Genomic DNA, 16840 nt, shown 5'->3' on the forward strand with positions numbered 1-16840 from the left:
AACAAAAAGACAGTTTCTTGTTGTAATTATGTACTCTTCATTTCTATATTTGTTTCGTTATTTATTAATCATAATTATATTATTTAATAGTGTATTTAAAACATAATTATCTGCCTATTATTCTCCTTGATAATTAAGAAAGTAAGAATTAAGTTACTGCAAATAATTACGTAAGAATATACGTACATAACCCTAATAATTACTATTACCTACTAAGATTTAAAATAGTAATTTATATTGCAGTTGTTTTGCTAAACATGATATAATTAGAATTATTTAATAACTATGATATAATTATATTTAATTTATACAAATTAAATACATTAAATTAACTAAACTAATTGAATAACTAATAACATACTCAAATATAATTAGAAATAGAAATGTGCATATATGTATATATATATAAACTACACATAGTGCTAGGCTCAGCCCAGCGCCATGCGCTGCAAGGGCGCTAGGCCGAGCCCAACGCCTTGCCATGGGCAGTCTAAGAAGAAAGAAGGGAAGGAGGAGGAGGAGGAGGTGGTGGTGGAGAAGAAGAAGAAGAAGAAGAACGCGGAAGGAAAGAGAGGGTTGGGCCGTGGGGGAGGGGTGTGGCCACTCAGCGGCCGGCCTCTCCCCGACGGCTTAATCCTCCGGCGGTCACGACAAAAAGCCGACCAAGAGAGAAAAAGAGATAGATAGATAGATAGATAGAGAGAGAGAGAGAGAAATAGGAAGAGAAGTAGGGAGGCTCACCGGCATTAATAGAGGTGGCGGCGGCAGCGGCACGCCGACGGAGTGTCAGCGGTAGCGGGTAAAGAGAGAGAGAAGAGTGTTTGAGAGAGAGAAAGAGAGAAAGGTCAGAGAGAGCTCAAAAGAGAGAGAGAGGAAGAAAAGGGAGAGAGGCGGTGGGGAGGGAGGCTGCGGCGGCGGTGGTGAGGGTGGGGGCCCACTACGCCAGCTGGCTGGGCCAGGTTGGCCGAGCTAGCGCTTGGGGCGCGTGGTGCCCTTCCTAGCTGCCACCGCATGGCACGAAGCTGTCGTGCCTTGTAGTGAGGAAATTTTTTTTAACCTTGGGTTATTATATTATTTCAGAGAAAAATAAGTTTTCTATAGGTTGCATTCGAACGCAGGTGGGTAAGTTCAAATGCGTTTGCGAATGCCTGCATCAGGTTCGTAAAAATAGAGAACCCGAAATGTGCATTTGAACACGCCCGACCCCGTTCAAACGCGGTCGGCAAAAATATACTATTTCTAGGGTTAATAATTGTCATTTTTGAATTGTTTGGTTAGCCTCTAAAGGTGTGGATGGCAACCAAGGAGTCATTATGAAATGAATTGAGTTTTACCCTAATCCTCTTCTTCTTCTTCTCTCTCGTTCCCTCATTCCCCGGCTCTGCCACTTCTAGCCACCCTCGACCGGCCACTCACCCTAGTCCCTTAGGGGCGAGGCAGCCCACTCCTCTCCCTTCTTCAAATCTCTATAACATTGCCTTAACCCCTTCTATCATCCATAATCCTTCCACCACTTCTTACTCACCGGCACCACCGTAATATCGTCGGTCTACCACTATCCATCATCACCTAGGATCTCGTGCCTTCATCCATGAATTCATAGACGAACTCCTTGACATTCATCTACTTATCTGACAATATCTCGAGATCCCGCCATCCGATTTTCTTGAAACTAGATTTGTTGGAAAGTTCTTTTCTAGGGCTGCAATATATCAAAATTTCACGTTGATCCAACGACTACAACTTTAGGGATTCTTTCTAATGTTTTATGCTAGATCTTATCCAGATCTGAATGCACCAACGACCCCCTAGACACACGTATGTATCTAACCTCTAGGCAATGATATTTCTCGTTCGCTTAAGTAAAAGTCGAAAGAAATATTAAAAACGAAAGTAGAGATGAACGCCAAGATTTTAATGTGGAAAACCCAGACGGGAAAAAAACCACGGATCCAAACTCGGATCAAAACCAATCACTATGATAGTAGCAGTTACAAGACTAACTCACAAAACAACCCGTCGATCCAAACGACTTTGAACGCGGCTCTCTGTCTGTGTGAACGCAGTACCCGCGTTCGAACGCGTTTGTGAACGCGGTGAGAACGCGACGGCTTTTCTCCAATGATCTTGCAATTCTTCACACCAGTGATATTCTAGACTTGTGTAAAGCTCAAATACATGAAAAAATACACTTAGAATATTTTGTACAAAATTGCCAACAAATAAAAAACCTAACACCCCTGACACGAGTCTACCACCATGAACCCGTCGCCACTGATTCAGAATCTGCACCAGCAAGAACCTCTGCTACCACAACCCTATGGTCCTAGATAAGCAAGGATGGTCCCACTAGGCCAAGTTACGAGTGAGCTCGTCCGACGAGCAAACCTAAATGGAGATCATCTTGGAGATCTAGACCCTTAGGTGGGGCAATACGAACTGGAGCCGCACCGAGTTAACATAAATCAAAGGAGGAATCATCAACCATTCATGGTGCATCCTCCTCAAGTTAGACAAGGGCTTGGATATGATCTAAACCGAAATAACAGTATCCCTAGGCGAACCGTGCATCTCAAAATAGGGCGAAATAATTCTTCGCGTACCAAGGTACAACAGAAGAATATAAGGTGGCGCTTGCGAGCTTCCACCTTGAAAATGCGGCACTTCATTAGTTTTGGGCAGCCAATGCTCATAAAACGATTTAAAGTTGGGTCGATTTCTACACCGATATCACGCGGCGATTTGGAGCATCGGGGTATGAAAACTTCGATGCTCTCCTCTCAAAGATTTTGCAAAAGACCATAGTTAGGGGATACCGAGAAAAAATTGAGTGGATAAGTAGCTGTTGCCAACCTCCACGAACTGATCAACAACTTCGCAGCAACTTCATCTTCGGGCTACGGGGAAACATACAAGCCGACATAAGGGCTTTAAGGCCAAGAACCTTAAAGGAGGCCTTCGAGGATGCAGTACTAATGGAAGATAAGCATCAAGCCATGAAGATACACCTCAAATAGAACTTTACGAGCCAAGAAAGCCACAATCTGGTTTGGCCTACCATAGCGGCACGAAATGTTCCCGATGTACCAAGAGCCGTTTCTACAATGGTGCCTCCTCGAGCACCCCTGAGGCCCTCCTAAGATGTGAAGTATGCACCTAGAGGTCCGAGTTGAGCACTCACACCTGCTCAAGTGGAGGAGTGAAGAGCTAAAGGCCTATGCTTTCGTTGTGATGAAAAATTTGTACCCAGATATCGCTGCGCTAAATCGATGGGATCGGTAATGCTAATAAACGGGTTGGAGGAGGCTAAGGATGAGGTTGCAGCTGAAGATGAGAGTGTGGTTGAACAGCAAGAAGGAGTAGTGGAGGAGAAAAATGTGGAGGACATTATGGCCGAAATCTCCTTCCATGCCTATTTCGGGATAGCCATACCAAAGACTTTCCGAATAAACAATAGAGTCAAGAAAACCACAGGGAGAATCTTGATCGACACCGGGTCCACTCACAATTTTATTGACAAAAAGCTTCTTAGGAAGATTAGGCTCGAGTCAGAACCCACGGACGGGTTCAATGTGATGATTAGAGACGGCACCACATTACAGACAGATTTTATCTGTGGAGGTATGGAGTTGAAGGTGTAAGGCCAAACTTTCACATTGAATCTTTATCCGCTAGCCTTGCGGGGTGCTGACATTGTCTTGGGGACTCATGGCTTCGAAGCCTAGGGCTCGTGACATTTGACTTCACTAACCTCACATTCACATTTTGGAGGAATGATAGGAGACTTATGCTGGATGGAAATTATCCATGACAAGAACCAGCGTTGCAACCACTGTTTGAACTTCCATGTGTAGGGGATCCATGTGAGCTCACTTCTTTCTCAACACCCACTTTTTCCTTCTTCTCAGATATGTGGAGAGCCAGCGCGAAGGATAGTGATCTAGTCCGACTTATGGAAAAGCTGAGAGAGAACTCATCAAGCCACCCTGAGCACGAGGAGCGCAATGGGTTGGTACTCAACCATGAGCAGATCAATGTACCAGCGGACGAGGGGCTACGGAGATAATTGATGGCACACTTCCATGATACTCCTATAACAGGCCATGAAGGGATCTTACGCACCTACAAGTGGCTGGCCCAAAGCTATACATGGGCAATGATGAAGTCAGACGTGTAGAAATATGTGCATGAATGCCAAATCTGCCAACGAGTCAAATCGGAGACGCTCAAACCAAACAGGCTGCTACAACCACTATCTATACCAGAGCATATTTGGGAGGGCATCTCTATGGACTTCATCGAGAGGCTGCTAGAGGTTCGAGGCCAATCGATGGTGTTTGTTGTGGTGGATAGACTGAGCAAATATGCTCACTTCATAGCATTAACGCACTCGTTTTCAACAAAAAAGGTTGCTGAAATTTTTCTTCGAAAAGTGGCACGCTTGCATGGGATACCTAGGACGATGTGTCAGACCGAAATTGCATCTTCATCAACGAGTTTTGGTCTGAATTCTTCAGATTGCAAGGGACTTGAGTCAACCTTATTCAGCTTATCACTCCGAGATGGATGGTCAAACCGAGGTGGTGAATTGCGGACTAGAGCAATACTTGCATTGCTTTGTGGCGGACCGACCAAAGGATTGAGTCAAATTCCTTCCATAGGCTGAGTGGTCTTACAATACAGCTCATCACTCTAGCATCAGCATAACCCCCTTTGAGGCAGTTTATGGATGCACTCCCCCTGTCTTGCATGCCTACGATAGACTTGTGGCGATGGATCAGACCGAGCTCAACTTGGAACTTGCAGACCGAGATAAAACCTTGAGATGCCTCAAGATTCACCAAGCATTAGCCCAAGACCGCATGAAGAAGACTTATGACGAAGGCCGATGCAAGTGAGAGTTTGAGGTGGATTAATTGGTGTTCGTTCGAGCTCAACTGTATTGGCAATCCACATTGAGGCCAAGTTTGAACCAAAAATTGGGTCACAAGTACTACGGGCCATATCGAGTGCTACAACGAATCGAACCAGTAGCTTACCGGTTGGACCTACCTGAGGGAACCCGGATCCATTCGGTTTTCCATGTGCCAGCATTGAAGGCCAAGATTGGGCCTAATCATGTGGTGGGATCGGCCTTACCCGAACCAATGGAGGAAGATAGTCAAGCTGAACTGATCTGAGTCTTAGGCTGTAGAAGAAGACGCCATGTATCCAGATTGGAGACAGAAGTGTTGATCGAGTGGCTAGGCAAGCCCACTGATGAGTCTACCTAGGAGCTCAAGTCAAATATCATGGATCGCTTTTCCAATTTCACATCTTGAGAACAAGGTTGCGGAAGCTTGGTGGATTTATACAATTCGAATTTCATTGATGTCGTCTCGAGCACGGATATACCTTATAGGTATCTCTTCTTATTGTTTTAGTATTTTATTTCAGAGAAAAATAAGTTTTCTGTAGGTCGCGTTTGAACGCGGATGGGTACGTTCGAACGTACTTGTGAACACCTGTATCAGGTTCGCAAAAATAGAGAATGTGAAATGTGCATTCTAACGCCCGTATTTGAACGCCTACATCAAGTTCGCATCGACAGAGAACGCTTTTAGTGCATTCGAACGCGGTTGGCAAAAATCCACTATTTCTAGGGTTAATAATTATCATTTTTGAATTATTTTGTTAGCCTCTAAAGGTGTGGATGGCAACTAAAGAGTCATTATGGAACTAATTGAATTTTGTCCTAATCCTATTCTTCTTCTTCTTCTTCTCTCGTTCCCTCATTCCCCGGCTCTGCCGCTTCTAACCTTCCTCGACTGGACACTTACCCTAGTCCCTTAAGAGCGGCTCATTCCTCCCTCTTCTTCAAATCTCTATAACCTTGCCCTAACCCCTTCCATCATCCATAATCCTTCCACCACCACTTACTCATCGGTGCCACCCCATTACCGTCGGTCTACCACCATCCATCATCACCTATGATCTCGTGCCTCCATCCATGGATCCGTAAATGAACTCCCTGGCGTTCATCTACTTATCTGACGATATCTCGAGATCCCACCATCCGATTTTCCTAAAATTAGATTTGTTGGAAAGTTCTTTTTTGGGGCTACAACATAACAAAAGTTTACGTTGATCTGATAGCTACAACTTTAGGGATTCTTTTCCAAAGTTTCATGTCAGATCCTGTCTAGATTTGAAAATCGGGATAGATCAAAACTTAGCCCAAGGGGAGATCGTATCACTAAGATTATTCATACACCCTACTATCATTTGTAAGTTTAAACTATTTATTATTTAGTTATTTGAATGATAGTAGAATTTGAATATTTGTAGGTGAAGAGTTTGAAACTTGCTAATGTCTTGTTGATGTCCATTTATTTTTGATCTACTTTGTTCTTAATGGTCTCCAGATCATCCTTAATATGGCATGTGCCTTGGATATTATGCCTGATTAGCAATAACAAAAATTATCACCTCAAAGAAAATAATTATCGAAGTGGTGAAATCTTTACAGCCTGAGAAAATAAACTAAAATGGTTATTTTATATAGAAAGTTCTTTCCTAATCCCTCTATTATATGTATTATCTTCGATAATCCATATTTGAATTTCTTGCACTCCAAGCTGGCAAACAGAAGATATGCTAATAAACTCTTATATATATATTTTTTTTATTTAGAAATTGCCTTAGATATTTATAACAATTACATGTATTCGAGATGGCAATGTTATTGCAAGATGGTACAGTAAATTACAAAGGTGAGTCGAGAAAATTTGTTAAAGTCGATAGAAATTGTAGTTATGATCAATTGATCAAAAAAAATATCAAAAGCGACTAAAATGAGTACAGAGCATTGGAGTATAAAATTAGTATGCAGTAGAGTTTGCCAAGGAGGAAAACTTTAGCTCATTGGAATTGATGATGACTACGATGCTGATGCTTTGCTTAATATTACAGAACAACATTAAGGTATGTTGGAAGTTTATATTGAGGGTACACCAATTGCTGGCAAAGAAAACACCATACTGATACATGAATTGAAGCTCCACTATACAATTATACTAATACACCAGTTGAAGTTACATAAATATGTAATGAAAGACCCAGTCAACCAATAATAGAGGCTCTACTCAACCAAGTCATGAAGGCCCTAGTAAACCACTTGGAGTCGCTAGAATTAATAAAGTTGCTGATATAAGTAATGAAGACTGTAGTCAACCATCACATATAGGTTTGGATGATCAATTTATTGATACAACTGTTGCACGCATTAATAAACAAAATAATGGTGTGTTTACCAATATACTATGGGATAGTGAACCATTTGAAACATCTGATGAAGAAGATATTGATGCATTGTTAAAGAGTCATTCAAATTCAACTGATGATGAGTCTGATGGAATTGCAATTGGTAATTTTGACCTGATGATGCAATTGTACAATATAGATTTGACACAAAGTGTTGATGTTATTAATCCACTTATCGGCCTACCTACTCCTTTGAGGTATACTGGCGGTGATTTGCATATTGGGATGCTATTTATGAGCAAAGAAGAAGCCCAAATATGTCTAAAAAGAAATACTATTAGCACACAACATTTATTCAAAGTTAAGGCTTCTAAATCTATAATTTTATATGTTAAGTGCACGTAAGAGGATGTATGCCAATGGAGGTTACGAACAGTTTTTTGTAAGAGCTATGAAATGTGAGAAATTACTAAATATAATAGTCCACATGCTTACTTCAATTTGAATAAAGACCACTATCAGTTGGATATAAAATTTTGCACATGAGATTAAAAGGTTTGTCAGTAACAACACAACCGTCAATATTGCTCAGCTACAAACTCACATTTTTGAAAAGTATTACTATCAAATTTCATATCAAAAGGCTTGGAAGGCAAAACAAAAGGTCATTAAATATGCATTTGGTGGTTGGGCTGATTCTTATAACTAATTGCTGTCATTCATACATGAATTACAACATACAAATCGGGGTAACATTGTATTGTGGAAAAAAGTTCATTCGCCAAAATTAAATATAGAGTTATTTAAATATATGTTTTTGGTCATTTGGTCCTTCCATTGAGGAATTTGCACATTATAAGCCGGTGTTAAGTATTGATAACACACATCTCTATGAAAAGTATAAATATACTTTGCTTATTACAGTCACCACTAATGCGAATGATGGTATGTTTCCTCTCTCATATACTATTATCTAGAGTGAGAATGCTGATAGTTGGGATTGGTTCCTTGCTTGCTTACGCTCTAAGGTTATACTTCGGAAGGAAAACATATGTTTGATTTCAAATCGTCACATCGGAATTATAGTAGCAATCAATGATGAAAGAAATAGATGGACTGAACCTTTAGCGTATCTCCGTTTGTCTCCGACGTTTGGTTAGCAACTTTAATAAGGAATTCCAGGATAGAAGCTTAAAGAACTATGTTTATATGACTACTTTACAAAATTAGATTCGAAAGTTTAACTTTCACATGGGCCGAATAGCTCAATGTAATTCAGATGCAGAAAAATGGCTTGATGATATTCCACTAGAGAAGTGGTCTTTAGCTCATGGCGATGGTCATCGATATGGTGTCACTACTACAAACTTTTTAGATATATTTAACAAAGTAATGAAAGGTGCACGGGGTTTGCCAATAAATGCGTCGGTGGAAATATCTTTTTATCGTACAGTATGTTTCTCATATACTAAACGAAAATCAGGAGATGAAGCAATAACCAACCATCAAGATTTCTCTCCTTCTATCATTGCTATTAAGGCAAGTTCTGATGAGAATGTTAGAATGCATACAGTTCATGAATTTAATCATCGTTGTAGTATTTTTGGGATTACTACTACATAGCCCAATTTGAGCAACTTGAGAGGTGAACGATCTTAAACTATTGATCTAAATAGTTAGGCTTGCACGTGTGACAAAATGCAACAATATAATACCCATGCACCCATGTACTTGCTGCTTGCAAAATTGTCAACTTAGATTAGATTATCGATTATATATATATGGTGCAAACATATGTGAGTACATGGGAGCCTAACTTTCATCCTATTCGTGACAAAGATTATTGGTTACCTTATCAAGGTCCAACATTATTACTTGATCCAGCTACAAAGCGAGTCGACGAAGGAAGACCAAAAATATCAAAGTTTCATAATGAGATGGACAAGTAGGAGCCAGCCAAAAAAAACTTATGCAGTATTTGTAGGTAAGAAGGGCATAATTGACGTAGTTGTAAAGGTAAAAGTACTATTGCTAGGTCATCCTAGATTATTAGTAGATTATTATATTATGTTATTTTTATGTTTATAAAAATACTTATAGAATTATCTTGCATTTCACATTGAATAAAATGCTTATGTTATGCACACTACTTTATGTTATATAGACTTCTGATGGCTATACACGAGGACCTAGGGCCTATCGATGCATCCATGTTGAGGTTGTAGAGACACCATGATCTGAGTTGATATGGAGGGGCGAGGTTCATATTGAAAATTATGCCTTACTTTTAAATTTTATTTTTAGGCTCAACTTTCTAATTTATAGTTTACATTTTTATTTCTAGGATCTAAGGCTTCGGGTACGTAGGCACCATTTTACGCATACTATGAAACATTGGGAGCCTAATCCTCGGATAATTAATATCTTAGTGCATATTGGATTCTACTATGTATATCGACTTGTCATGATATATACTGATTGGGCGTTGATCACTGCAATAATAGAGCTGGCAACCAGAGACACACACATTCCATATGAAGGTTGGAGAGGTCACAATTACATTACAATATGTTGCTATACTGTTAAGTCCATGCATTCATGAACTTGTCGTCATGGGGACCACAACTATTTAGTAGGTTGATCTATGTCATGAGCTCCTAGGAGTCATCCCACCTCAGACAGCTAGACATGGTTCATCGCTACGCATACACTGGTTGAGGGAGACATTTGGTGCCCTTCTTGTAGATGCTGATGTCCAGATAATTACACAGTTTGCTAAGGTTTACATTTTGGCGATCATGGGGGGCTTAATTTTTTGCAAACAACTCTGGAGATATAGTGTAGTTGATGTATCTTCCACTATTATGAGACTTGAACTATATTAGCAATGATAAGGCTACGAAACAATTCCTTTAAGATCTGGATTTATTGTAGGAAACAGTACGCACAACTAAGGGAAAATATTCACTAAATATTTTTCTATAGTCATAAAATTATGAAACTAAGTAGAATCGATCCGTAACTCCCTGATCTATGTTTTTTTTATATTTATGCCCTTCATAGATTCAAACTGCAACTAGGACAAAAACACAATATATGACAGATGATGGTGGTGGTGACGGGTGGAGTGGATGTTAGGGTTATGGATGATAATGGAGATGATAGTGGTGGTGACGGGTGGAGTGGTTGTTAGGGTTATAGATGATAATGGAGATGATGGTGGATGGTTGATGTGATTAAGGAATAAAGATGAAGGGGAAAAAATGGTTGAGATTCCAAGAAAGAGGGAGGACTCGATAGACGAGAGAGATTAAAAGTTAGGAGAGACCTTGCCAACAATAGAGGTAGTAAGTTAGTGAAGAGGGAGGAGGAAGATTAGGGTAGAGAGAATAGAAAGAAGATAGGAGGTAAAAAATTAATAATCTAATAGCATAATAATTTTGGCTGCCATCCACACCTTTGTAGAGGCAAGCCAATAAGCCAAAATACAATTATTAACCCTAATTCTAGAAGATTCCCGTCGATCGCGTTCAAACGCGCTCGATCGTGTTTGAACACATAAAAGACGTTCTTTGTATATGCGAACGCGATGTAGGCGTTCGAACATGGCGTTCAAACGCGCCCAACCGCATTTGAACGGACACTTTGCGTTCTCTATTTTTGTGAACCTGATACAGACGTTCGCAAGGGCGTTCGAACGCGACCCCTTCCGCGTTTGAACGCGACCTACAAAATTTTTATTTGAATGAAAATAAATAATTATTGCAATAAGATAAGACTCTAACTAAATGTATGAGCCCACCATGCTTCCCCCATCTTATCCTCAAGGTAAAAAGTCGGAGAAACGCTCCAAAATATCAGTCTCTAACTCCTATAACACCTCATCGGATGGCTTGCCAAGCCACTCAACTAGAATCTCCATCTCTAATCTGGTACCATGTCATCGTCGGGGCCTAGCAAGTACACGAACTAGCTCTACAATCTCTATCTCCTCTAATGTATCCAATAGAACTGATCTAACGACCTTATGATCTCCAATCCGCTCCCTCAGCAATGAAATATGGAAAACATGATGCACTCTCGACCCCTCCGGTAGCTCCAAACGATATGCAACCAAACAAATACTCTCTAACACCCGAAACGGACCGAAATAGCGATGTGCTAACTTTTGATTTCGTATCGGACGGAAGGTCACATATTGATACGGTTGCACCCTCACAAACACCCAATTGTCAATGTCAAACTCCTGCTCCTTATGACTGCAATCATAAACTTGCTTCATGCGATTTTGAGTAAGTTTAAGATAGGCACGCAACCTCCTCAATGTGGCGTCTCTATCCATCAAAGCTAAGTCCACATTTGTCCAATCTGCAGATGCCACTAGATCATAAGCGCGTAATGTTAAAGCCGTGTGTTCATACACCACCTGAAATGAAGTCAAGTCAATACTGCTATGGTAGACAGTGTTGTAAGACCACTCCGCCCACGATAAAAACTCCAATCATCGTCTCAGAATCTCTCTAACAAAGCACCTCAAGTATTGCTAAATGTCTTGATTGACCACCTCGGTTTGGTCGTCCGTCTGTGGATGGTAGGCTGAACTAAAGTTCAATCGAGCCCCTTGAAATCTAAAAAACTTCATCCAAAAGTCGCTCATAAATACACGATTGCGATCCGAAACAATTGTGCGTGGCATGCCATGTAACCCAGCAATATCTCTCACAAAAATTTCAGCCGTTGACTTGGCTGAAAAGGGATGTGACAATAACTAAAAATGCACATACTTGCTCAATTTGTTAACGACCACAAAAATAACTGAATAGTCACATACCAGCGGAAGACCCTTTATAAAATTCATAGAAATATCTTCCCTAAAAAAACCCCTAGACACACATATGTATCTATACACTAGGCAATGATATCGCTTGTTCGCTTAAGTAAAAGTCCGAAGAAATATTAAGAACGAAAGCAGAGATGAACGCCAAAATTTTAACGTGGAAAAACCCAAACGGGAAAAAAAACCACGGATCTAAACTCGGATCAAAACCAATCACTAGAATATTAGCAGTTACAAGACTGACTCACAAAACAACCCGTCGATCCAAACGACTTCGTTCCTCTTAGTCTTGCTCGCTAGAACTCACGATTCACTGCTTCTTGTGATTGAAGTCCAATCTCAGTATCCCTCGAGATTGATTTTTCGTCTAGATAGCCCTTAAGATGAAAGATTAAATTTTTATAAATGAGTAGAACCTTGTTCATTGAAGAACCGATGTAGCCTCAAGAAGTCTCCTTCAATAATCTTTTTCCACCCCCCTAGAGATAGGGTTTCATAATCCTTATATATGATATTCAAGATAGAGTCAAATCCGAGTCTTATCCGTACTTATGATCTTCAAGATAGAGCCAAATCCGAGTCTTATCCGTACTCACGAAAGTCCAAGATTTTCAAACTTCGTTAGTATGATTTGAACTCATCAACTTTGCTTCAATAATTTTGTAATTCTTCAAACCAGAGATTTTCTAGACTTGTGTAAAGCTCATATACATATAAAAAATACATTTAGAATATTTTATACACAATTGCCAATAATTAAAAACCTAACATTCCCAAACACGGTCCGGTATAGGTAAAGGTTGTAATAATTCGATCAGTTTCAATATGGTTGCCTTAGCCCTTTGACAGACTTTGCATGCATGCACAAAACTCTTCACATCCCGCCTAAATCCTGGCCACGTGCAACTCTGAGATATCATCACATCTCGGTTGGCCCAACTTGTTTCTGCTGCCATCTTGAGAGCCTTATATTTTTGCTCTATCCTCATGGTCTTCTCAAAGGCCTCTTCAAAAGTGGTAGGACAAAGAGTACGAACATCCGCTTGCATCTCATCTCACAGCCCTGAAATAAATATACTTATCAATGTTGGTTCAAGCTAAGGTGGCTCACAACAACAATTAACTCTTTCAAATTCAGTTTGGTACTCTAATACAGTCATCCTCTAAACCATCTTGCTTAATATGGCAGCAAAATCTTCATATACCGCTGTCCCAAATCTGCGTATAATCCTTCTACAAAAGTCAGCCCAACCAATAAATCCACCACCACAAATAACCGATCTATATCAATGCAATGTTGTTCCTAGAAGTGAAAGCTTGCCATCTGGACATTTGTGTCCTTCGCTGTCCCTTGACAATCAAAGAATCATTCAACTTAAAACACCTAATCGGTTGGATCACCGTCTTGAAATTTTGAAAAGTCTAAGCATGCGGTTCTCTCCCGAATAGTATTGTCGAGTTCGCAAAATTCTTGATTCAAGTCTGAACCTTTGTGCGTGTTGATCTCCTTCTCTAAATCCTCGAGCACGTCCATCACCATCTCCGAAGGGATCAACATCATCTTCAAGGTATCAATTCTCCTCTTCGACGAAGCGCACGGGTGCCGCTCACCTTTTGGGTTTCATCACCACTAGTTTTGGGTTTTGTAACGGAGGTGGGGTATGGTGTGTAGGCATAGATAAAAGAAGATCATTGACACTAACATGTCGCACTTAGACCTGTGGGGTATCGATTTAATGTGGTCCCACCACTGGTCCTTCTTGAGGAACTAATCGTCGTTGAGGAGATGACGAAGTCGATCGGTTCATGACATATTATTAAAGCATTATGATCGTTCTATATTGCGTCAATTCTATACAGCAATGTTTGGAACATGCCCCTAAGTTCATTCGCCAAGCCCATATTCACACCCATAGACGTTGGTTGACTCAGTCCTACCATGGTCGCTCCAAAGGAATCGGCCTCACGGTTAGGGTTATCGTGGGTTGAATCTTCCCTTATCAGTGTGCTCTCCATTGGTCTCCTTGTTGACGTCATCTTCCTTGTTTCAACCATTAATGGAAGTCTGAGGTTCACCTGGCTCTAATCACAATGATAGGGTTCTATGCTAGCAAAAGATAGGCTCTGATACCAATGATAAGGTTACAGAACGATTCCTTTAAGATATGAATTTATTACAGAAAGCAGTGCGTGCAACCAAGGGAAAATATTTATGAAATATTCTCCTATAGTTAGAAAATTATGAAACAAAGTGGAATCGATCTCTAACTCCTTGATCTATGTTTTTTATATTTATGCCCTTCGCAGATTCGAACTACAACTAGGATGAAAATATGATATATTACGGATGATGGTGGTGGTAACGGGTGGAGTGGATGTTAGGGTTTTGGATGATAATTGAGATGATGGTGGATGGTTGATGTGGTTTAAGGGATAAAGATGAATGGGAAGAAGTGGCCGAGATCCCAAGAAAGAGGGAGGATTCGATAGACAAGGGAGATTAGAAGTTAGGAGAGAATTTGCCAATGATAGAGGTGGTAGGTTGGTGAAGAGGGAGGAGGGAGATTAGGATAGAGAGAATAAAGAGAAGATAGGAGCTAAGAAATTAATAATCTAATAGCATAATAATTTTGGTGATGCACTTGGTGCCAGATGGAAGTGCAAGCAAAGTTATGACCAAAATTTGACACCGCATATGTTGCATTTTTATTAAGATCAACTAGACCAGCAACGCGATGATCAGGTAATATTTGAAAATATGTAAAATTACTTTTAACATGATATGTTTAACTTATTTATCTAATGTGCAGATTATATCGGAGCCATATATAGAAGAAGTATTGCCTGAATTACTAGCAATATATACAGTAGGTAGCAATATATGGAGGATGAGGGCACCATTTAGTTGTTTTGATATTATTGAGTAGCATTTTCCAAATCGAGTCATACGTCAGTTTGGTCAGACTCAATAAATCCCTACTCCATGCAATATTGAAGACAAACTCCACATTGTCAGTAAGTGTGATAAGAGTACTTATGATTGGTAGGCTCACCATGTGTCTATACATGTTGTGGTATAAGAGGATTATACGACGATTGATTTGTTCATTATTAAATAGGCCACACATGCGAGTTTTGCTCTCTAGCACGACTATTGAGGCTGTGGTATGTTTATTATAAATTGTAATATCCTAAAAGGTTTGAGATTTACCAAAAAAATGAACTAACTACATAATATTTGGTGTAGGTTCATACTTTATCCGATATTCATCATTGAGACTCAGATGCACTTGCCGCATGGAGTAGCAGTGATGGTCGAGCATCGTAGAGCGCAATTGTTAACATGTGTGCTAGTGCATTGCAGATGGTTGATGAGTCGTGATATTTATATGCTCCTCCTATAGTGCATAGTCCAATGTTAGCTCCTGCAGAGCATCAGCCATTACCATCTTCTGTAGTTAGAAGTAGAGGTAGAGGTAGAGGTAGAGTAAGAGGTAGAGGGAGAGAGAAGGGGATAACTACTACAGAGCAAGCCATAGAAGAGGAGACTATACATCAGTCGACTATAAAGGAGGCGACTACAGAGGAGCCGACTATAGAGTACACTACAGTAGAGAAATCAGCAGATATAAACATGCTTACTTCACAGCTTACACATGAGCCATCTACATCTCGTAACCCAAGGTTGCTTAAGAAAAAAAGAAAGAAATTATGACAATTACGATTTTATACTTGCTTTAGGAACTTGAAATATTTTAATATAAATATATGTTATTTAATGATTTTACTTTTAATATGGTTTGATATGAATTTACTAGTTTTACATGTGTTTTGTGGATCCTTAAATATATGTAGATGTTATGTTATCACCAAAATATCTTATTATTGTAAATGTGTGAATATATTTTTCTTTAGAGTTGACTAATGATTGTTTAATTGTTATGAGTTTGGAAGTTTTCTAATGATTGTTTATTTATAAATTTTTTTTTGTAATTGTGCATTTGTAGTGCGCTGCACTAGGCTGAGAATTTATAATTTGTGATTATTTGTGGTGTATCAGATATTTCGGAACAGTTCTTTGTGCCAGATATAAAATGCTAAACTTTTCGGCGTTTTATGAAATACGTAAAACGCTGATAGGTTCAGCGTTTTAGACGAAAAACACTTACCTACTCAATGTTTTATTTCCTTTATTTTCAAAAGTAAAACGCCAAAATATTTAGCATTTTAACTACTATAGTTAATCAATATATGATGCTTAACTTCAATATTTAGGCAACTCTTTAATCTGGTTAATGTAGATAAATGTTTAACTGTTCAGCATTTTAACTTATAAGTAATTTTAGTAGGGCTATAGTTAATCTGACCACTTTTGGTAATAAGTTTGGGCGGTAGTCCATTTTGGTAAATTGGTCGGGCTTCTGAGTTGATCCCGACCCAAAACCGACCCGACGACCTTGAAGAGTGAAGAGTGCTAGCTACGCCCTTGCTCAAAGTCCTGGACGACCCAAGAGCCTTCATGTAGGAACCCTATTCGAAGAACAAAAGCGCGGGATCGCTCCCTTTTCCCTCTAGGTTTTGGAGCAAAAGACTTCGCCGATGGCGAGCGCCGCTGCAGCCATCAATCAAGCTGCGAGCCCCAAGCCCGTGGACGATTCCCTCTGGTGGGATTCTTATGTCCTTCTCTTCGAAGAACTCGATCGCGTTCCTCTCTCCGACGACCTCCCCGACCACCTGGTAGCTATAGTTTCCTCATACCTA

At 39.9% G+C, this 16840-nt stretch overlaps 1 protein-coding gene across 1 annotated transcript in view; it reads left to right on the forward strand.

Annotated features, from left to right (window-relative positions):
* Positions 1 to 16555: 16555 nt before the first annotated feature.
* The window catches only part of LOC140760869 (uncharacterized), an 84973-nt gene continuing 84688 nt past the window's right edge, over positions 16556 to 16840 (forward strand). Inside the window, exon 1 of the mRNA XM_073097928.1 lies at positions 16556 to 16816. Within this exon, the coding sequence (XP_072954029.1) occupies positions 16679 to 16816 (138 nt within the window). The 5' untranslated portion in view covers positions 16556 to 16678. The remainder of the gene's footprint in view (positions 16817 to 16840) is intronic.

This window comes from Typha angustifolia, chromosome 6, assembly GCF_048772165.1.
Source record: "Typha angustifolia cultivar Huaian chromosome 6, ASM4877216v1, whole genome shotgun sequence".
NCBI lineage: Eukaryota > Viridiplantae > Streptophyta > Magnoliopsida > Poales > Typhaceae > Typha > Typha angustifolia.